Source organism: Micropterus dolomieu, linkage group LG01, assembly GCF_021292245.1.
Source record: "Micropterus dolomieu isolate WLL.071019.BEF.003 ecotype Adirondacks linkage group LG01, ASM2129224v1, whole genome shotgun sequence".
In the NCBI taxonomy this organism is placed as follows: Eukaryota; Metazoa; Chordata; class Actinopteri; order Centrarchiformes; family Centrarchidae; genus Micropterus; species Micropterus dolomieu.
Window position 1 is genome coordinate 42,167,974 of NC_060150.1, and position 23,478 is coordinate 42,191,451.

Below are 23,478 nucleotides of genomic sequence, written 5' to 3' on the forward strand. Positions count from 1 at the left end.
CAACAACTCAACTGAGTTTTACTATATTCGGGGCTGTTATTTCCAGATGTACTTTAGCAGTTTACGAGGCGTCTGTGAATACATCCGGAGCGTGTAGGGAATGATAGTAGCGGTGAGTCCAGCCCCTGGGTGGGGATTTGTGTGATTGATGGTCACCTCCCGAGAGTGTTTCATGGACTCGCCCCCTCATCTCTCTCTCCCTCTCTCTCTCTCTCTCTCCCTCTCTGAGCAGGAATGTGAAACTACAGTCCAGTCAGTCTGCCGCACTTTTCTGCAGCACACAGGAGTGAATAATTTATCTTTGCCTCGGTTGAATATATTGATGAGGAGGAAGTGATTTGTGAAAGGATTCTGCGGTCACTTTTTGGATTTACATTCTGGTCGAACGCATTTCTTTCTCTTTTCCTCGGCTGAAGAAAAGTTTGCTTTGAGACCCAACACAGCTGGAGTCAGCAGATGGAAATAACCTCTCCGTGTACAGGGAGCGCACCGTATGCCGGAGAACTCCCAACATGTAAGCGTCCGTCTTCTTTTTCTTTGCCTTGTTTTCATTATTCACATTCCGACAGTGTCAGCGCAGCGATAAGACAGCGTGTTCCGTCAGGTCACCCCTAACGAAAAATCACTATTCCTGTAGCCTAGTGGTTGCTCTGAACTAAATGTCCAGTTTCCATTGGTTTTGTGGTACTTAATGTGTAGGCTATTTCATATGGTATAGTCCTATAACATGCCGTGGGCTGCTTTGTTTGTAGTTTTGCTGTCGTGTGCATAATCTTTTTAAAGTTTATTATCGGAATGCTCTTGCTGTTTTGTAGAAGAGTCAACCTTGTTTAAATGTTTTCTTTGCATTTATACGTAATAATACCAGTTCGTCCAATGATAGGCAGCCTGTTAGGATATCCAAGTTGTTACACATGTTACTAGTTGTTTTATTAATACCTACATATTATGATAGTTATATGATAATAAAGGGAAAATCCATAAAGAAACAAAGTACGATGGAGTATAATCGTTGCCTTGCCTTATCAAACTTCAGTTGGTTATTTATTGACATGAGTCTGATAATTATTGGATTGTGTTTGCATATGTTTATGAATCAAATCATAACTGTGATGAATCTATTCTCAATTACTATAGCTCTTATTTAAACCATGTTCAGTTTAGTCTGCGTATCGGTTTTGATTATTTAATATCTGTGATTATAGCTGCATATATAATGACTGTGGAACTGTGATTTTTGTTATTCCAAAAGCCAACAACTTGTCCCCAAATCCTACAGATGATTTTTCCTGTCAGCGCTCAGTCTGGATGTTTCTCTTCCTCCTGACAGGGACCCCGAGTCACTGAGAAGGTGAAGACTGCTAGTGTTAAATGCTGACCCCAAGGCTTCCCACAACACAGCGACTGCTCATAAAACTGGTGTTAGTTCAGTGAGTGTGTGAAACATTTGCAGACTATTTACCATGGCATCTAGTCTGACATGTACCGGTTTTATCTGGGCCCTACTGTCCCTGCTGTGTGCTGCTGCCTCCTGCGTTGGCTTCTTCATGCCCTACTGGCTGCTGGGGACACAGATGGAAAAGCCTGTGTCCTTTGGCACCTTTCGTCGCTGCTCCTACCCAGTGAGGGATGAGGAGAGGCAGGCCACGGTGATGCTGGAGCAGTGTGGGCGCTACGCCTCTTTCAACGGCATCCCCAGTCTGGAGTGGAGGATCTGCACGGTGGTGACGGGTGTGGGATGTGGCCTCCTCCTGCTGGTGGCACTCACAGCTCTCATGGGCTGCTGCATCTCAGACCTCATCTCACGTACAATTGGCCGCGTGGCCGGCGGCATCCAGTTTGTTGGAGGTGAGTTTATGTTTCTGTGACGTGTTTGTACCTGCAATCAACTTGGACCCAACCTTCACAAACTTTGCATCAAATTTAGTTTGAACTTGAAACAAAACTACATTGGGGAGCAAACAAGGAGGCATAGAAATCTTGATAACCATGAAAATTTCACTTCTGGCCGACTTTTCTTGGCCAACAAACTTGCTGTCAACCCAGAAAAGCTGTTGTTTTCCTCAGATACGCTGCTTCAGAAGAAGTGAAAGGTCTCCCAGTGAAATGTTGTTAATGGGACTCAACATCATTTTACATTTCTTAGTTCACCTTTGCTGTTAAAATACACAAGCTTGCACATTGCTGAGGACTGAGTGATGTTTTTGAAAGAATGTTTCAGAAAGTACCACATTTACAAACTGAAGTGTGTCATCAAGTGTGTTGTTGCCAAAGGTGTTTTGTGAATGGCTTCTGGTCATTTAAAGAGGTGGTATTATGCGTACCTTTATTGAGTTTATATCTTTTTTGTGCATGTACTAGGTTTGCAAAGTGAAAAAGCCCCAAGTCCACCCCAAAGGGAGTTCCCATCTCCCGCAGAAAACTCTGTCCTGAACTGCCTCATTTTGTTGTCCAGACATTCCCCAAAATGCCTGTCATATAATGCTCGCCAAGTGGCTAGTCAGACACGCCCTCAAAAACAATGGTGGAAAAACGTTGAGCTCCAGCACACACCTCTCCTCTCCCTTCCAAACACTAGCCACACTCCAGGCAGTCAATGGACATAAAGTTGTTACTGTATAGAGTCAGTGCACAGTTATAACTTTATGGTTGAAAGATACTTTTGTTACAGATTAATAACTCTCCACTCTGAAATTGTTGCTCCAGTCCATGTAGCTAAACTGGTAACGGGAAAATATACAGCTGAACCGAAGACGTGTTTACCGGCTAGTAGTCCTTAACTAGGAACTGCGCATGTGCAACTCCCAACAAATATCATGTAGAGGCAAGATGTATCACTCCATAGCTAAAACGAAGCGTTCAACACAGGGTGAAAAGAGGAGCTGTAGCAATGTGCAGTATGATTAAAATATGGTGTTTTTTGAAAATTAAACCATGTAAACCTGTTCTGGTACAACCCCTAAATAAGATTTTGAACCTGAAAATGAGGATAATACCACCTCTTTAAGGCTTTGGTCCCATTTAAGAATACTTGGATTGGTCCCTCATATTATGAATAAGGTGGAACATATAATTTGATGAAGAAAAAGAGCTGATTTACATAATACTCTTTCTCTTTTGGCCCTAACCCATCTTTTGTTTTGATTTTGACTGATGAAATGATGGAAATTGAGCTACATTTGGGCTACAAGCATGCCCAAAATATGTCAGTAAGAAGTTGTTTTGTATGTTTGTTTGATTACAGTAAGTTGACAAGGCTCCGCACAGCACCAGCATCGTGTATGTGTACTGTTGGGTTTGTACATGTGTTTCCCTGGAATGTAAGGTCTGAGGGAAGGCTTCCATTGAAGCTGCAAGTTTCTCTGCCCTAGTTTTAAGAAGCTGCGGTGCTCCAGCCCTCTCATTAACTCAAAAACTATTGCTCGCATACTGTGGCTCACCACTCTGCTATTTACAATCCCCATCACTTCAGTGTGGCTTAAAAAAGTGATGTGACAGAAAAGCAGGTTGCAGGCAGATCTGACAGAGCTGCCAGGTTTTTCAAAGGGATAAATCTACAGAGGACCACCACAACGCACCATGTCCTAGTTCTAAAAGGCTTAGCTACTTAGGAACATCAGTAGTAATGATGTATAATATGGACGATGATTAAGGTGAAGGCTGGCTGGTTTGTTCAGAAATGTGCACTTTTATGTAAGTAGAGCTCCTTTTAAGCTCACAGCAACCCCAAACAGCATTACAGCTAGCTGCTAGTTTTGGTTATAGGATTAAAAAATCCCTGTCTGTCTTTCTTGCAATTTCTCTCTTTCGTAGACTCACAAATCCAGACACACATGAATTTAGATGGAGGGAGAGCAAAGGAAGGCAGATTACAATACAAGTGGCACCGCTCAGTTCTTTTTAACTTGGATGCTGGTGAGCCAAAGGGCAGAGATGTCTCAGAAGGGCTAATTGGAAGTGACACAATTGTGAAGCTCAGTGGGCTGTGCCGTGTATTGTCTTCTATCACTTAGAAAGAGTGTAGAAATGTCAAGGCGAGAGGAGAGAAGAAAAAATACTTGATGATTGAAACATTCTTCTTATTAACCGAGCACCTTGCGGAGAACTAAAGATCCGCAAGGGGAAAACAGAAATGTGTGCCGAGAGATATGATCAAATCTCAGCGATTAACAGGAACAGGAAGAGGGAGTAAATGAGGCGAACAGTTGGTGAGGCAGCGCATACGAATTCACCAAATGCAAAGGAGCCTCATGGTTCATCGTCTGATGCTGCTGTCTTCCTCCTTTTGTATTTCCTTTGCTCCTATTGTAGGCCACTAATGAAGAGTGTCTTACCATAGAGGCCGGGGCCTCTAGGCTGCCACAAGTAAAACCACTTTATATCTCCCTGTAATTTATCTCAATCTCATGAAATAGATTAGAGCTGAAAGGATTTATCAGTGCTTTATCTCATTAGCTGAAGCCCAGACTGAAAGTATCATTTTCAACAATAACTGTTATTGTTGCTGGTGTTGTTGTTTACCTCTTATAATGCTGTTTTCTCCCCGTTCACTATGGGCAAGTTGTTCTAGTGCTGGTTAATTACTAATGGCAAATGCCCAGCTTTTGTCTATGGGCCAGAGAGTTAGAGAGTAGAGTATGAGACTATGAGACTGTTCTGGCTCATAAATTAAAGGCCAAAGATCTCTGTGCTGCTTACACTAAACAACTACCTTTGCTGTAGTTTCTTGTCTTAGTTATGCAGCGGTGCAGACTCCAAACGACTGTGACACTGTGACGGGTGGTTCAGACATTAAAAGATTCTTGCCTTGGATTTGGTTGTTAGGGATTTGGATTCGCCCCTGCAGATCCTTGCCTTCTCTTTTGGGTGCCCCAAGCAGAGCTGTGCACAGTGGGAAGAAAGCTATTTATTCTTTAGGCATGATTTAAGACTTTATGTACCTATTTACATACTTTATATTTCCTCTCGGCACAATAACCAGCAAACTTATCCTTTTGTGTCTCTTTTACTTTACCTCTTTCCTCTCTGCACATGACAGGTAGTTTTGTTTTGACATTTTGCTATTTGATTGCCTCACAATGACTGACAGTTTGATAGGCCCCAAGATTGGATGAGGGATCTACTCTTTCACCAATTAAATATTATTGATAGGGACGGGAGCCTGGGGCCTGACCAAGTCAGTTTTCTAATGTGAGATAATCCTTTCACTTTATTATATTTCTGATTGGTTTAAAAGTGAGATGCCTGATCTGCTTTTAGGAAGATTTGGGAATATATCCAATATCCTACAGAAACAAACTCAAATGACTGTGGTGCCATTGGAGTTTAAGAAAGAAGACCAGAACAACAGTCACAGTTTCTGTGAACTCCTGTGGTAAAACAATAAGCATGAAATGCCAAATTTGGAAAAGAGCGTGGCTAAGAAAAGCAAGTACTAGAGTCAGAGGTAAATTATAAAAGTCTGTTAAAACAGGTATACCTACATTGTGCACTGTCTGATGTTCTGTGGTTTTTGTGGAGGTCAAAGTATTACATTTTTTGCCATCTACTTGATTTTCTTGCCAGCTGTCATGGGCTCTCTGCTCATTGTAGACTGTGAAGTTTAGTGATGTCCATTTAGTAATGTGAATTTCAAATGAGTTTATACCACAGACAACTACACCATGTTGCCCTTTCAAGACAATCAATGAAATAAAACTGCTGTGATCCAAAAAACAAAGGTCTCAGAGGTTGATTTGCAGAATTCGAAGCCAAAATAACATCACTAGTCACATTAGGAGAGGCAGAGATAAAGCATTGTCCCAAAACACACCTGAAATCTCTCAATAATACTGCCTTGACCCACAATGACTGTCAGCTGGATTGAAATCATTGATATAAATGTCAGGAGATATAGCTGCTCAAGGGCAGAGGATATAGGCTATATTTTATTGAGAAGGTGTTGCTGCGTCCTTGAAAGCGAAGGCGAAATGGCAAGACAAACAATATGATGCATGATGAGTTGTACTTTGCTTTTTTTCAGAGAGTTTGTTGGGACAGTATGTACAAGCAGAGGACTTGATATGCGTTGTGGACCTAGGAGGTGTAGTGTCCCTAAGGGATGTAAAAGAAAAGAAAGTTTGAAACAGCTAAAGGCAGCATATTCCACTGCCATAAGGGAAGGTTGTGGTCAGCAGGGAATCTATAGTCTAATTTTGTCATTGTTGGGAGAAGTACTTCGAACTCTTTACAGTTTGGGAGGAATATTTAATGACATCGCTGCAGTATGTTCTAAAAGCATGCATTATTGATTAGAGACATTTCATTTCTATTACATTAAATATTACCCCTGGTTTTCACATGGATTTCTGCCTTCTGATGCTTGCATGTGAGGGATTTTAGAGTGAGATGACAAACTTGTCGTTTATTTAAGATAAATTTATCCTTTGACCAGTTGCAAAGCGTATGGTTGAGATTTTTCATTTCTTCAAAGCAGAATTGAAAAAATGACTGATGAATCTGAAAGACAGTCAAAGTAGAAACAGAATTCAATAAAAGTAGAGGAAACCGTATTACACTGGTTTGTCCTAACAGAAGGATATGTTTGTGGGGGGAAACAATCCGATGCATTGAGTCTAGCTTCCACATTGTGCACAAGCTTGTTGGCTGCGCTGGTTGAATACTTTCCACACCAGCCTCCGCTGAAGCTGCAGTTGATCCGAACGATCAAATTGGCTGTGTTGCCTTCTGGGAAAGCTTCTCCATTTTGTTTTCTGGTTGATTGGCTCTGTTTACATCTCTGTGCCAGCATCTCGTTTGCCCACACTGGTGTGGATTGTCAGTAAATGAACAATATTAAGTCGCAGGAGGATGCCCATGAAATACATTTTACTCTGGGTCTATTTCAGTTAAGTTTGCCTCCATTTTAAGTATACTCTCTTGAGTAGCTTTATTATTCCTCCAGAGGTGACAAGTAACACAACAGTTAATACAGTATCCTGAACATATGTTGTTCAGGTCAGATGAAATTAAATTTAGCACATCTGTCTGTACTACCTCTGTAGCTCTAAGTGTATGTCAAGGGCATGAGCATGAGTGATACATTTAAAGACATGTAAATAAATTACAGATGGGATGCCATTGTGGCTTCCATAATTTCGCCAAGGGCTATTTGGCACCGGAGTGTGTTGTCCTGTTTGAGAGCCATACCAGCACAGCCAGAAGCTTTGTCCTTGTGTCGGCTTTGTGAGTTCTTGCCAGCTGGATCCCTCCCAGTCCCAGAATGTGTGCTTCCACTCCCCTCTCACCACCAGCACTCATTTTCAAGAGGTACAACAAAATGAAATCGCATCCACATGAGGAAGGCTCTCGGATGAAGAGCTTATTTATCTAGGGGAATATTCTGTCCGGTTGAATGGTGTATGGTGAATATTCTGTTGTTAAATGGTGTTGGATCACAAGACTTTTCTGAGGCAGTGGATAAATATTGGCTGACGCAATGTGTTATCCTTTTACTTCCAAAAACCTATTCCTTATAGGTTTGCGAGTTTGATGTGATGGTGATGGACTACACTGTCTCATCTGCCATGTAGGCATTGCATAAAAGTAATGTAATGTTTTTTTAGAACGCCATCTTTGTTGCTTACATTTCCTGCCACTGATGGTTATAAAGTGGATGTCTCTTCCTCTGAGTTGATTGATCACCTAGAGTACAGACCACTCCTGCAACACCGTAATGTACTCGTTCAGCCCGGAAGCTTTTTCCTTCAACATACAGTTGCCTCACCACCAACATCACCACAAGGCTGTTTAGAGTCAGAGGGAAGTGAAACGTAACCTGTGCACCATAGGCAGTCTATTTTCTCCAACTCTGGTCTAGCTTTCTCCTTCACCCTTCACTCTTTATCACGATTAAGTCACATGTCGTTTTCTGCCCCCCTTTTCCTGGCAGGTTTGAAAAACCTTCCATCTTATTACAGTATTATTTCAAGTGATGTTAGTCTTTAACTCTCTGTTCTGCTTTCTGTCCACCCCTTTGTGTCCTTTTACTCTCCTTCTCCATCTTCATCCCTCACTCTCCTCCACCTTCTTGCAGTGGCTGTGCACATTTCTGTCTGCAAGCAGAAAAAAAAATAGATTGGGCCAGTACTCAGTGACCCGAAGAGTGGACCTGGGCTCAGCCAGAAAGACCGGCCCAGAGAACGGATAAAAAAAAAAAGAGTGAGACAGAAACAGAGAGAAACAGGGCGGAAAGCCCAGCATCAACAGGGATTTAGCTTTGTCAAACAGGAAGTCTGGGGAACTAAAGGACAGACAGTAGGGTTATTTCAGTCTGTTCCTCTGTTAAGTCATTGTTTTCACTGCTATAGTAGCAGGCATGCTGTATATCAGGTTGTTTTTGTCACTCGGAACAGAACAGTTCCAGAAAATGTGTCTAGTGTGTCTGCATTTGTGTCTGCATTCGTGTCTGGCATTAATGCAGCTGTAAAAACAGAGAGCAAGGGAGCCTGACAGTTGTGGGGAATGAAGGACTTTTGGATACAAATTTGGTGGCGCTAATTGTTCATTTGTAAGTAATTTACTAAGCAAGACTGTCAAACATTTGCTTGTTCCAGCTGCCTAAATGTGAAGATTTTCAGTTTTTTATCATTTTGGTTTGGGGCTATTGGTTAGACAAAACAAGCTATTGAACTCTCGCCTCTGGGAAATCATGGATAGCCCTAAGCATTTTAAAACATGTTTTTGGCATTTTATTGATGACTGATTACAGTTTTTCTCAGTCGCTTTGGTGCATTTCTCAGATCAGAATTGAAACTCTCAAAACTAATTGTTCAACCTCCACATCATCTCGTCACTTGTGCACATCATAAAAGCACTTTGTCATTGTTTTGAACAAATTGCAAATGACTTGACACACTGATGCAAATGATTATGTACAATTGTCTGCTGTTTCCTACATTATCAATTGCTTATGTCCTGCTGATCACAATGAAATATACCAGTCTCTGTTGAATAATCGTACCCCACAAAACATCTAGGCATAAGTTCATTGCATTAGTCGCTACATGCAAAACACGTTATCAAAAATCAAAGTTAAAATACTTTATTCATATCCTTTGCCTACAAGTATATACTAATATAAGGACCATAAACAAAGTAAGAATAGACCACAACAACATCACAATAGCAACACTCATACCAATACTCAATACCAGTAAACAGTAACAATACAACATTCGCTTTATATTCGCGATATATATATATATTACTTCTCATATATATATATATCGCGAATATAAAGCGAATGTTGTTTTCCCCTGAGAACGGGATAATAAATTTTCTCGTGATCATGAGATAACAAACCATAGCTGAACACAGGCACTGGCAGGTGCGTTTCTTTAGGATAATTTCAAAGCAATTACCAGTGTCACTGGTTAGTTCAGTTGGTAGAGCACAGGGCTCAGTTTGATTAGTTTGATTCCTGTTCTTGTTGACTTTCTTTTTCTTCTTTTGTGTGTATTATCCTCTTCAGCAAAATTGTTATGAAGAGAGAAAAGCTGTAAGGAAATGTGTAACGTTACATGGATTCCCCTGAATGAGAAGGAATTTCCTCTGCCTGGGAATGATGGGGAAATGAAAAGTCCATAGGTTGATGGATGTGGACCAAGAACGCACATGCCAGCACGTGCTTTGCAGTAATGTGAGCATGTGAAACAGTCTTTTCATAAGAACTTTGTTGAAGAAGATTATGAAAAATATTAAAAAGAAAAATTTAGTCTTCAGTGAGGATTGAATACACAACCTTAAACCTATAAGTCCTGTGCTCTACTAAGTGAGCTAACCAATGATATTGTAAGCCCCAGTATAATTACCATTATGGTTATCTTGAAATCACGAGAAAATTATCCTGTTATCACAGGAAAACGGAGTAAAAAAATATTTGATTAGGGCTTCCGTAGCTTAGGGCTTGAATGAATATATAGATAAACATTCTATACATGTCTATTTGAATTTTTTTTGTAAATGTGACCTGAATTGATGAAGATATCTGTTGTGATGTGGAAGAGAATCTATGATATGTGACATGCAACAGTCCGTCTCTTTCTTTTCTTTCCTACAATGACTCTGTCAACAAATTACAGTACGAACAGTAAAAGCATAGCTGTGATTCCTGTCCTCTCTCCTGCAATGTATAACTTTGTACTGGTGAAAGTGATATATACCAGACAAAAAAAGTGCAGCCTTGTGTATTTTCAGTCATTGTCATTAAAATCTTAGCCAGAGTGTACATCAGAAAATACTTAATACTTTGCAGGTAATCCACGGTGTTGTGCTGTTTGTACTACCTGTTTTGAGAAATGCACTTACTATTTTGCAAATGTTAAGGATGATTCGAGAAATGCACCAAAGCGACTGAGAAAAACTGTAATCAACAAGACTAAGTCTAAGTCAGCCATCCTGGCGCCTACTGAGCAACTTTGGTGCTTTGAGCCAAATGCTAACACCAGCATGGTAACATGATCACAGTGTCAATGTTAATGTTTGGCAGATCTAATGTTAACCATGTTCACCATTTTAGTTTGGTGTAGCGTGTTAGCATGCTAACATTTGCTAGGCTTATGGAATGTATTTTAGATATTTGGTCATAAATAAATAAAAAGTATTGGACAATTTTGACCTGGTGATGGCACTTGACAAAAAGTGAAAGATCACCAAAGTTAGTCATTGTGAGAGGAGACAAACATCTACGCCAAAATTTCTTGGCAATTGATCCAGTAGTTGTTGAGATATTTCATAAATAAAACAGAGAATATGTGTGAAGGCATGAATCACCGTTCAGACAGATGCTTAACAGATGGCGGAGGCTCCACTTCTCTGGATCACTGGTGACACACATTGTGGAGGGCATGTTTGATGTCACTGCCCTTGCCTGTACTTACAGTGAGCAATACATTAGTCACAGGTAGGGATACAAGAATAAACCCCCCTTCATGCGGGTTGAGCCATCTAAGTCTATGCTTCTGTGTCAGATAAACTATATTGTGTGAATAGAAACACAAAGAGAGAACAAGAGAAAGAAAAAAAACTTGTTTTCCTGAAATTCAACACCTGTTATGTCTAATTAGGGATGAAGAAGATGGAAAGCCCATGTTTGACCTGTGAGACATCAATGAGGGAGTCAGAGGCCATGAGTCTGCTGAATAAATGAATAAGTATGGATTGTATGGATTGGGTCTGAGCCCTGTGGGATAAAGTAGTTTGCTCAGTATTCATACCCTGTTTTACAGTCTCGTAGGCACCGTGCTTTTAATACTACAGTTAATTATACCCTGTTCTTCCTAGTGAGGGGGAATGTGGGGTCAATACTCCTTTTGTGCTGCCTTCTCGTAGGTCAAAAAGCAGGCCAGCGAGGAAATAGAATATGGGCTGGATATGTGGAGACAGATCTGCAAATAAAATGGCAGCGTATAATAACTCCAAGAGGAGTCTATTCTTGTTAAAGGAATCCACAGTAATTCCTTTTCTTTGGTTTCTTTACCCTCAAACCATAGATACATTATATTGTAAACTTTCACATCCCAACGAGGTAATGCCAACACTGTCTTAAGAATGAGTAATTTTCCACCCTTTGATTCATAGATGTCTCATTTAATTTGACTCAGTGTGTCTAAATATCTCCTGCATTGTATCCCTGAAAGGCCAGGAATATTTTTAAGAGCTGCATGAAGACCTGGAGCTCTCATGCTTGGTAATGTGTGGAAAAAAAGAGTCGCCTCTGTCTCCGGGAGAATTAGATCAGGGTCAGTGTGCAGCTCCGGGAGAGAAGCTTTGTCCCTCAGTGGGTCATCAAACACCAATGGCCGTGCTGCTAGACAGTGAGGACAGGCGAAGGTGGCGTAAAAAGCAGCTGAAGATCAGATCAGAGGAGGATGGGTATCACCTGTGCACATGCATTAGTCTGTCACAAGTGGCCTGCAGTCTGTTGATTACTTGGTAACAGTAGTGTGCTCTTGTAAAGTGTGAAGTTGTTGCTTTTGTGTCTCTGTGTTTTTTGAGAATGCTTGTAGTTTAACCTGCATATGGCTAACTGTGTTAATGTCCGTTGTACTGAGGCCATTGCCTGCCTCTGCTGTCCGCCCTAAGTAATGCTGGGAATTTAGGGTAATGTTTCCCCCTACCCCCCAACTTCCCCATCCTCCTAAGCACCACAACAAGTTTAATTTGAGAGGCTTTTAATGAGTGTGTTGCACAACAGAATGTGTTTGAATTTGAATAGATTTCACAGTTCACTTTCCTTTTGTTGTCTTCCAGCAGTGGGCTAAAATCTATATTTAGCTTGTGATTGTGAATGCTAACAGAGTCAAGGATTTTTCCGTTATGAATTCAGCTTATCTAAATTAGAGGCAAGACCCTTGAGAGAATGAGTGTTTGTGGGTTTAGTGATCAATACAAATAAGACTTCATTTGAAGAAGTTCAAGATTGTGCATTGTGGGCTTTTTTGAAGCCTTGCAGAAAATCACCATCAAAGGCACCTTGGCATAGTAATAAGAAAAATGTCACTCCTGTAATTATCATAAAATGACAACCCTGTAATTGTGCTGTATGAAATTATGTCTCAGGAAAAAATGTGTGCATTCCTCAGTTTTTATAAGGCTGACACAAGCTGAACAATAATCTCCATTTTGAGGCCCACGGCTGTACTTACTGGGGAGGGTTCAGTGTTTGGGTGGAAGGCGGCGCAGTGTGACTCCAGTTTTGCTTTGCTTCCCAGACTCTCATTCCAGCTGGTCAGCAGCAGTTGGGTGGGCTCTCCTATTATAGGATCTGGTTTCCACAGCAGCAGGGGGTGCATACCCAAAAAAGAGAGAGAAGGGGGGAGAAAGAGAGAGGAGGAAGGGTCAACATTTGGAGAAATCCTAGCGGTCAGTGTTTTATTAGAAAAACAGGTTAAGCTACAAGTTGCCTTTTGATTAAAGAAACAACACACCACCATTCTGCTGATTGTCAGTTCAGCTCCCAAAGTCTGTTTTACCCCCTATGAGTAGATTGTATAAGCTCAACAGTTAAACAGCACCTTGTTGACTAGCCTTCCTGTGAACCCAAAAGACAAAATTCAGGAGCAGCAGCAAGACATAAACAAAACCCTGCAAGAAAGAGCTTGAAGTCAGGCATTTACCATATCTCGTCAGGAGACAAAGGTTGTGAAAGTTCTCTGGAATAAGAGCCCGGAGATGGGATGCTACCGAGACAGAGTGGCTGGATGTATTTTGAGCCATTCTTTCCAAAATGCAGCCCTGTGAAAGCATAACACAGGGTCTCTGGAATGCACAAAGTGAGCTTCATCTTACAGAGAGGTAGAGGAGGCTATAAACAGTACAGAAGACGCACTCAACCCATATTTGTATGTGTTTATGACGATCAGCAAGAGCTGATGGCCATATATAGGATTGTTGTGAAAAACAGCTTGGTGGAAGAGCTGTTTGGAGGTGTCTAAGGTTTGGAAGATTTTATTAAATGTCATGCAGAGATAATTATTATAATAAATACATTGGAAATTAAAATTGTGTTGGAATCCAAAAAATCTGAGAATCTTGCCTTGAAAAGTTGTGTTTACAAATAGCTGTATGATAGGTGGGGATAATGATGAATGAATGAACATTAACAAGACACTGTTCCCCCCATGCCCGCTCTGCCTCTTCCTCTGCTGCTTCCATGCACGTTATTAACATTAGTCACATATTCTCTTTTCTGTTTTCACTTATTTCTTTCTTGACTCATGTCTATGTTCTTTTTGCTTGAACAGAAACAAAATATCACAGAAAACTGAAATGAAAAGTGAAAGCTGAGAGTTCAGCTTCCTTCCGAAGGGAGCATTGGGAACAAAGGTACTCTTTGATCCAGCAGAGTGACTTTGCTCTGTGCACTAATTCTAGGTCTGGACCAGTCTGAGCCCCCCAGTGTTGTTCTCCCAGGCCTGACAATTCGGCCTGCTGGGGGTCCCCATTGGCAACAGCAACCTGGCTGTAGTTAAAGTTACACCAGAATTTTACAGAAGGTTTTCCTGGGAGTGATATAGAGTAATGCTGTGAGTGAACCCAGGGCCTTTTAATCACATATTCCAGCTATTGCTTGAGCTGGCTCACAAGTTGATGTGTCTAGTGGGAGATGGTGTGGATGAATCGAAATGATTAAATATAAGTTATTCTCTGGATTATAGACTCACCAACATAATGAAAACACCAATCTTCAGTGTATAGCCCCAAGATAATGCAAACACTGACCGCCATCATTTGTCTGCTTTGTGTTGTGGCTTTCATTATAAATAAATCATTGAAAGACAAAGTAATCTAAATCCATTCCGAAGCAAAAATGGGATCAAATTAAATGTTCTCTGTCAGTGTCTGAGCTGTTTTAGTGTCCAACATCTGAAAAAGTATTTTCTTTCTTCCCCATGAAATACATGAACTTCATTAAAGTCTCTGCTCTAGTGTTATAGTTTGACTCTACCTGTATGTAAGCACCATTACATGGGCAAATTAGAAAGAAAACAGAAAGCCTTTAAACAGACACAGCTAAAGAAAAGGAGGTCACCTGTTAAGGTCTGTTATGGTTTTCAGTCATCCAGGTCATCGTTATCCAAGGAAGGATAAAATCAAAGGCAACTGGAATTGGTTTAAGCTACTTGAAGATGTTTCACCACTCCAAGAGGCTTCTTCAGTTCTCACCTGTTAAAGTGAAGCAGAATGGAGGATTTATAATTACACAGTGATTATTTGCAGAGCCAAGCCCTTGGGAGGTGAAGTGTATTGCTCCGCTGCCAGTGATATCATTCACATCTACTTATCTCCTGCACCGCCAGCTAAGACTTGATCATTAGTGAATGTGTCGCTATCATGACTGTCCTGATAGTGCTACTCTAATGCTAGTCCTTTGTTGGCATTTCCCTCAGGGCAACTTCCTTTCTTGCCTCTTGCTGACTCCTGTTTCACTGCAAGAGCCCATAAATGCAGGAAAACAGAAGATATGACTTTCATTAGAAAATTGTCAGAAAGGCTTTTCAATTTGAATTAGGCCTCTTTCACAAGTCACACACTTGATGTGATTATTTCAGTTCAAAATTACAAAAATAAAAGGAGATTCAGCTGATTGCTTGTCATAACAACATAGTTTCAGTGGCTGGTTGAACTGTTTTGACAAAATGATGGCAGGTTCGATGTCGATGTTATTTTTCTTAACATCGCTGAATCTTTGTGAGAGCTGCTAGAACATGAAGTGAAGTCCACCAAAGCTGTTCTGCTCAACATGTTTCAACCTGAACTGATGTGCCTCACCATCTGACATTTGAAGATAACCACAGAGTAAGTGGCTGGCCGGAGTATTTATTTATTTATTTTTTTCAAACAGAGAGCTCTCAGCCTCACTCATGATGGATGCCGAATGGCTCGTCCTTTGCAAAGAGGGAGATAATAGAGGCAGAGAAGTCAGAGGCACTCAGGCCTACTGATAACATGGTGTAGACTGTCAGTCACACGGCAGAGTGGACAAAGCGTAGGTTGTACTGTTTTGATTGCCTGCTTGATCTGATTTTTGGATTTGATGTTATACCGACATCTTTCTCTCACAGTTGACTGCCCAGAAATGAAATGTTACCCACTATTGTTTTTTCGCCTCTGTAACTGCATCAGCTCTCTGGTGTAAGGTGGCCGAGGTGGCTATTATAGTGGTAGGCAAGTTTGACATCCATCATTCAGTAGTTACACTGCACCTCACCCATAACCAGCAGTGACATCGACGTTAGTCTGTAAGCCATCCAGTAAACTGACCCAGGCTGCATGCACAAAATGTCAATAAAAGCAGAGACAGCTGTGCAGTGTATAGAGACCCTGTAATACCCTGCTGGGTTTTGGCCACTAAATGTCCATTATTATCTCAGCATCTTCCCCTACATCCTCCAGCGTGTCTGGAGCTCTGAGATTATTTACCTTTCATTTCCTTAGGCAATGCAGTCGAAGACAAGTCATCCATTATTTTGCCTGTCAAAGCAGAGAACAGCTGAAAAGCATGTGGGCTGTTGATCTGTGCTGGAAATGTCCTTTAGGATATGAGCAGGATTTTATTATGTATCTTGGTGGACGCATCCTGAATGATTAGACCAACTTTTGGATCAGACTGCAAAGCAAGATCTGCACCTCTTAATGAAAGTCAAGTGGCTGCTTCGCAGTCAGCTCTGTTGAAGAAACTGGTATATCTGTCTATTCTACGATGGATTTCATTCAGTATGAATGTTAAATGTTGGTGCAAAATGTTTAGAAAGGAGCCCTTGATCTTACATTTTTTTGGCTTTTAACCAAAACCTGATGTTTACATTACTGAAGACTTTTCTACTATCAGCATAACTGCACAGAATATACCTTGCCATGTTGTAAGCCAGTAATCTGCTGAAATAAAAAAAATTACACCACCAAAACCGAGATGAAAGTAACCATTTTTAAAAATGGTTTACAGTGTTTCTGGGTGGAGTTTCCCTTCAAAGCTGCCAGCAGTCATATAACTGTAAAGTAGTAATATGACTATACCGTAGCCAATTTAGGATTAAAAATATGTGGTTTAACAAGAAAGGGAAAAAAAGTGTAGACAAACAGTCCGAAATGAAATGTCAAAGGTTTCAAAGAAATCTGACAGCTTATTATTTCAAAGGACTGCATTCCCAAGGGTTTGGAGCTTTCATGTTCTGGTGTGAATCTCACAGTCTCTGCTTCTTCTTCAGACTTTCAACCCAAAGGAAGGCACATACTAAAGACAAATGGCAAATATATGGTTACTGGTCAATCCAAAGCTTTGTTCTCTATCCTCCAGGGACACAGTGAAAGACTTGAGAGGAGCTGAGCACTTTTTCCTGAGCAGTTGTTGGCCAGCTACTGGCAACTGGCGCGTGGAGATTTCCCCCGGCGGCATGCATTCAGTTTGAGTAGGCACATTTATACTACGCATACGCCACTTTAAACTTCAAATGAAAAAGGCACTGGTATTTTACAATTACTTTCAACGTAGTCACTGTGAAATAGTTTTCACTGCTGAAACATGTGGTAGAGGTATAGGAGCTAGTCAATAAAGCCCAAAGGACAAACCTGTGTGGTTTGATTAGAAAATCAGATCCATGAATGAGATGAAGTAACTGGGTTGTGATTCTCATAAACTTCTTTGGACAATAGTTAGTTCCTTAATAGGAAAAAAGAGTTTCCTTTCTGAAATCTAGTCAGAAGCTCCCCTGGGGTTTCACAAACATCCTCTTTCTTGGAAGGCAACTGAACAAAATAACAATTCAAAGCAGACTTGTACAGAGGTATCATAGGGATTCAAAGGTGTGTTGTCTTAAAGCCAAAGTATTCAAGCAGTCATCCTTCCCACTGCTTATTGAAGGGCTCTCAGCAGGGTGTTGCTGAGTCTGGAAGACACCTGCCCTGAGCCACAGCAATCTGTAATCATGATCAAAGCTCAGATGCGTCAGCTGGGAGCCTGGTAGTGTCCTTGCTCTAATCTTTGTTGTTTTGAGCGTGCTTTTCTCCCCTTGGCAAGCCCTTCAGGCAGTTACACAGGAGGCGAGTGGGAGTAGTTGGGACAGTGCATGGTACAGACACAGACACAAGCGAGGACCAGGCTTGTGACAGGGACGTCTGCAGGACTTATTGATCTGTGAAAAGAGATATACAGCCTCTCCTGAGCTACAGACAGACCACTATTTTTCACTCGTGATCTTGTGATGATGAGCCTCTTTCTACTGCCTCGCTATGTACTCTGGATGTGTTTTATACTGTTTCTCCCGACACAGAAATCTTGATCTACATTCTTCACATAAAGCATACTGCACTGTTCCCTTTGACATCCAGCCATTAACCTTCTGCGTTTGTTTTCTGTCTTTAAAACCCACCAAATGATTGATCATACACTGTGCGGAAAGCAATTAAGGAACCCCCCTCACACCTCGGCTAAACATATAACCCTCTAACATCCTCTATCTCACCACTTTGTGAAAATTACCCCGTTGTTAGACCTTGAGCTTGAGAAATAACACCTAACCAAGGGCAACATGTCGCGTGCAGGGCGGGACTGTGATTCATTGGCATGTATATGGCTGGCTATATATCTTCAAGAAGCAGTAATAGGTGGGGGTGTTGAATGGGAAATGGGCTGCTGTCGCTTGAGTGGCTGCTAATGTCGTCTTTCCAGTGATAATATGAAACAATTGGAAAGACGTCTGTTATTATTATGTTCTAATTGCCTTAGCAATAGAAATGAAAAGCCTAAAGCTCTACATAGGTTTTCATGATCAATAGTGAAATGTGTAGGGGTTCAACTCATTCCTCAGAGCTCAAGGTGACCCCTTCAAATAGCTTGTTTTGTCTAACCATCAGTCCATCATTTCAGCAATAGATATGTAGATCCTTTATATTAATATATATTATAGAAAGGTTATAAACATTACAAACACCATATCACACGTTGGCTGCTCCTCTTTTAAAGTGGAGAGAAACACTCCACCCTCTTTCTCCACTATGCCATTGCTTTCTGCTCTGGCACGTCAACTGTGATCCAAACCTAATCTACCAGCCCAATAGTGAGGTCCCTGAAGGAAGCCTGGGGGCCCCAGGCCTAGCACCATTGCCTCATCTGTCTTCAAGACAGGTCATAGGCAGGGGCCAGCCTTACGCCTGTTCTGTCGTGCTTGAATATAGAATGCAGAGCTACGAGAGCATGCTGAACCCTGAAGCCTTCATCTGGTCACCAGGTGGGCACCAGAGCAGTGTGGCCTGTCTCTTCCCACCACGCTCCGTTGGTGTGCATGTAAATGAAAATCAGTGAAGACGGCCCTCTCTCCCTGCAGGGGAGGGGGCCTCCAGCCCTTTCAGAGCCAAAAGGCAGGTGTGACCATGCTCGCACTCAGAGGTGACGGTGAGCAAATAGCATGGGAAGTTAGTTTCACTAGCTTTTCTGTTTGTGCTGTTTCCTGTTTTCACTTCGGGTTCCATTTTGTTTTGGAAGCTGCTCACATATCACCGTAAATGTTTGCTGAAACAACATTTTATGTTTTTGTTTTCTTCCTGTTGTAAATTTCAGTCAAAGCTTTGTCTCATTGCTAGATTAGAGCAAACAATCAGTCTAGCAGTTATGCAAACTTATGCACATGGTGCAGAGGCAGCCAAAGATGCTTCCCATCAGTGTGTTTGTTCTCCATTACGCTAAGATTTTAGTAAGACAAAGAATTGTTTGCAAGTCGTTTGTGTTCTTTTTACTTGTGTTTTGTCACACACTGCATCCAACTGACTGCAGTTCAAAGGCTTTGCAGTTAGTTTTAGCAGCACTGTGTCTTTAGAAGTCAGTATATTGAAACATTTTGCGTGGGGTCTACCACGCAAAATTTGCTCTGTACTTTTGTCAGTTTATTGCATAGAAACCTTACTATAAGCATCAGTTTTACAGAAAATTCAATGAATAAAATGGAGGATAATCTTGCTGATGTTTTGCACACACTGTATATAGTTCACCATTCTGCCATACTGCAGCAGACAGACAGCTAACCTTATGGTGAGTTATTTACTCTGGCAAGTACACGCAGAAAGTCTTGCAATTGTGGCAAAGTGAATAACATGTTGCCCCTGACAAGGCTGCTGGAGGCCAAACTCTTTGTTTGTTCCTTTCGAGAGGAAGTCAAATACAGCTTCAACAAACTTTAACTTAACACGGTGAAGGAGACAAACGTCCTGTTTCAGCTAAAGCCAGATGCTGGTTAATTAAGTTTCAGGAGAGGAATAACCTATGAAATGTGGCATTTGAGATAGCAGCTCACCTTTAACCGTCCGTTACCTCATCTCTCCCCACTTCACTCTACACCAGCACAGAGTAAAGAATACATTAGAGGGTAATGAAATAAGGCCATTTAAAGAAAGATTTCAATTGAGTGTCAGTCATGGGTAAACGATCACATTACCAGTTGCCTATTGCAAAGACTTTCCTTCCCATTAAGAGGTATTATGATCTCTTCTAAAATGTAATTATAATGGAAATGGACTCATGTCTACGCTCCTGAAATGTTCAGGAATATACAGAGAATTTTATTTTGCTATTCTTTTTCTTGTCTGTGCCTGTGTGTTGGTGTTTGGAGGCTTCATTAGATAAGGAAATCATCCTTTGGCAGCTTGGCTATCCTGTCCTACATTTCCTGTGGAATGCATATACAAGAAATTAAAGAAATTGCCACCTACACTTCCTCCATTTGTAGGTACAAATCCTTGAAAACCCTGCACATCTTTATATTTAGGTAAAAGGAGATTCAGGCGGCAAAGTCAGAGGGTAAAGATGGTTTTTAATCAGTCTGCTCCTCCTCTGTGCCCCAAACCTCAGCTCTGTTACTTCCACTCTTTCCCCCACCCTTTCTGGGGCTCCTGAGGGTTGATGGGAGCTGAGGCTGGGGGAGGGTTGTGGAAGGAAAGGGGCTCTGGAGGCAGCCCGTGGAATCTTTGCATACCACCAGAGAAAGTGGGAGGGATTTTTACACCTCCACATCCCCCTCATGCCTCCCAGCCAGCATCATAAACTGTGCAGCAGCAGCTGGTGTCACAGAGAAAGACGGAGAGAGAGGAGCAATGCCCTGCTATCTCACTTACCATCTTCTTTAAATAAAAGCCAGTAAGCAGAGTTGGGGGAGGTTACACAGAAGAGCGGAAGATGTGGCACCCATCCCTACAGCAAATCACCAGATGGAGCAGATCTAAATCAAGTTCCCCTGCTATAAATACAATGGAAAACAGGCAGACGCAGGGAATAGTAAGCGGCAGCATATGCTGTGGTCAACCTCTGTGGGTAGAAAGGAGTCCTATTCCTCCATGCTTTGCATTTCTTCTCTGAATTCATCCATGAAGGAACTCAGTTTAGCACCGACCACAGCAGAGGAAGCCCTGGTAGCAGGGCATGCCAATCAGACCAGTGGCCCTATTTCAATGTTTTCTCTGCTGAGGAAAAACAAGTTGTATCCAATGAAATTTAAGTTATGTGATAAAACGCTGCGTTCACCTTTATGGTCCAGCAACTGCTCGATATTACAAGAGACTCAGTGCCTTATAGCTCGGTAATTAAATGTTGAACAAGGGACTAGTTGGGTTAAAAGCTGCTGTGGTTGTTTTTACCCTCCTCTCAGGTATCACAATCTTTGGATGGGTGTAGGGAGGGTTTCCTTTGTTGGCCCATAAGGATCAATTAAGCCATCAGGGGGGGGAGAGAGAATAATAAGACATGTAATGGAAGCCCCCTGTTCCTTGGGGAACAGTGTTAAATTCATCACCGCCTCGTGTTCACATATTTATCACTGGCACATTACAACTTGTAATCAGTCACAGATGTCAGGGGTGGTGCTGACTCTGTGTCACACCTCATGTCTTGACACTGGCATCAGCTACTGCATAATGCATTTAATGTATTTTCCTGCAGAGCTCTATGTCAGGATCACATGTGGACAGATAAAATGAATTAGATAATCAATTCTAATATTGCAACATAACATTTTATAGTCTTTGATTCATAGATGGAAAGTTTCATCACAAAATGGGTCAAAACAGTTCACTTTCCATACAACATGATGTCTCTGCAGAGGAAAGATATAGCGGTAACACCTTCCCATTTGAAATGAGCTTCCAGTTGAGAGGAGCACACTCAACACATGAAGTGTGTGAATGTTTCATTTTCACATCATAACGCATGCTCCACATGCCTGTCTGCTGCCAGAGTTGGCTAGTCTATTTGCAGCTTTCTTTCCAGATTTGGTTTCACACTTCCTTCCACAAGTTGGTTTCATTCCAGCACTGCTGGAGCCAAAATGGAAAAAGAATGCTATTTGTCAGAATAAACAAAAGGGCAGAAACATTAATTAAGGTGCTTGTATTCTTGTATATATTTGTATTCCTCCCAATCAATCAGAATATAGCCCAACTCCAAAGGTGATGGGTGAGTTTACAAGTTGTGTTACTAAGGTGAAGTGCAACAACAGTTTCATTCCAGCAGTTCAGTATGTACTAACCAAAATACTGGTGCACTGCACCTTGTAATTTCTGTGTATTGGAATAAAATGGTTTGCTAGCCAGCCTGCAAATTTCACTCATTGTGGTTTGGCAAGAACTTCAACCACACTGTAAACAGTTGACTGACAGTGCTTTCCTTCACTCAAGGTTGGATATTTCTTGTCACTGTATGGCTGACAACAGTGACAAGAACAACAGTGAACAATCAACAGTGGAGGGATGACGAATGAAACAATCTCATCACTACAATATCTGCTGCTTATCTACCACCCCACCTTGTTCTCCTGCTGTGTTGTCTACCTCCCTGTGACCTCCCAGAGAGACAGAGCGTCCAGATAACCATTGCAACCCAGTCTTGCTCCTGCCTGTGTGCACATGGTGCGAGAGGAGAGAGAAAGATGCTATTCTGCTGCCAGAAAAGCCACTGACTGAGATTACTCTGAGTAGCGTGCATGGGAATAAATTAGCCTACAATATAATAGACTTTTGTATATCTCTCACTTTCCCCCTGACGCTCTGAAAAAGGTAGGCAGCAGTAGTTGATTGATATTGGCAGGGATATCTCCCTACCATACTAATTTCTACACCCTTGCCTTCACTCGTGTATTGTTATAAACCCTTCCTGCACCTGACTGGATGAACACACCACTCACTTGGCTGTCATTGGGCTTTCCATCTAATTTCTAAATTAGCTTAAAATGGATGTGTTGTCAACACTGCCAACTTACAAATTATCCAGCAGAATTGAGCAGAAATCAGCCACCGAATCATACTTCATTTTCATACTTCAGCTAGTGGAAGTAGTTATTCAGAGAGTTTTGACTCATGTCATCATCTGAACTGCTCCCCGCAGTTCAGTGTTTGGTTTCCCAGCTGTCAGGCTCAGTCCATTCTCAGTGGATGTTCTCTGAGTTTACAAGCTGTATGGTGGAATATGGAATAGGATTTTGTGGGTTATTAGCTATACAAGCAAATGTTTGCCTCCTATCAAACAGATGATTGTTAATGAGAACATCATGATGCATAAATTGGTCCAAGTAAGAACTCAATTTTTCTTCCACTGGCCTTCTTATTAAGTAAAGTAAATCTTTTTTATGACCTTTGTCTCACTAAGTGACTCCCTGTTGATTTACAGTTCAGTATGAACAGTCACTATTTTATGTTGATATGTTATGGCTCCTGCTCTTGTTTCAGTATTAAGGAATGTAGGGCACGATTTCATGAGCCCATAAGTTTTACGGGAGACACTTCTTTTTATTTTTGATGCTGCATGCACATTTTCTATAGCTTACTTGTCATTTTAGAAGAATGAGGAGTCTAAATAGACTGACTTATCTCAAATAAGCTGTCCAGATTAACAAAGCAGTTTTTACCTGAAAACTGTCCTTAGGTTAGAAGCTGAGGCCAGCACCAGATGTATGGTACCAC

General features: G+C 41.4%; 1 protein-coding gene across 1 annotated transcript; it reads left to right on the forward strand.

The window, feature by feature from the left end:
• Window positions 1-223: 223 nt before the first annotated feature.
• On the forward strand, window positions 224-23,040 carry LOC123970728 (LHFPL tetraspan subfamily member 6 protein-like). The gene is made up of 3 exons (XM_046048967.1): window positions 224-514; window positions 1,331-1,848; window positions 22,198-23,040. The coding sequence occupies exons 2-3, from the start codon at window positions 1,464-1,466 to the stop codon at window positions 22,278-22,280; spliced, it is 468 nt and encodes a 155-aa protein (XP_045904923.1). The 5' UTR covers window positions 224-514; window positions 1,331-1,463; the 3' UTR covers window positions 22,281-23,040.
• Window positions 23,041-23,478: the final 438 nt, after the last annotated feature.

Bases quoted from the DNA above. Each gene is read 5' to 3' on its own strand.
- LOC123970728 (XM_046048967.1), top strand. From the start codon at position 1,464: ATGGCATCTAGTCTGACATGTACCGGTTTTATCTGGGCCCTACTGTCC. The intron at 1,849-22,197 runs GTGAGTTTATGT...CCTTCACTCAAG, and splicing joins CGGCATCCAGTTTGTTGGAG to GTTGGATATTTCTTGTCACT.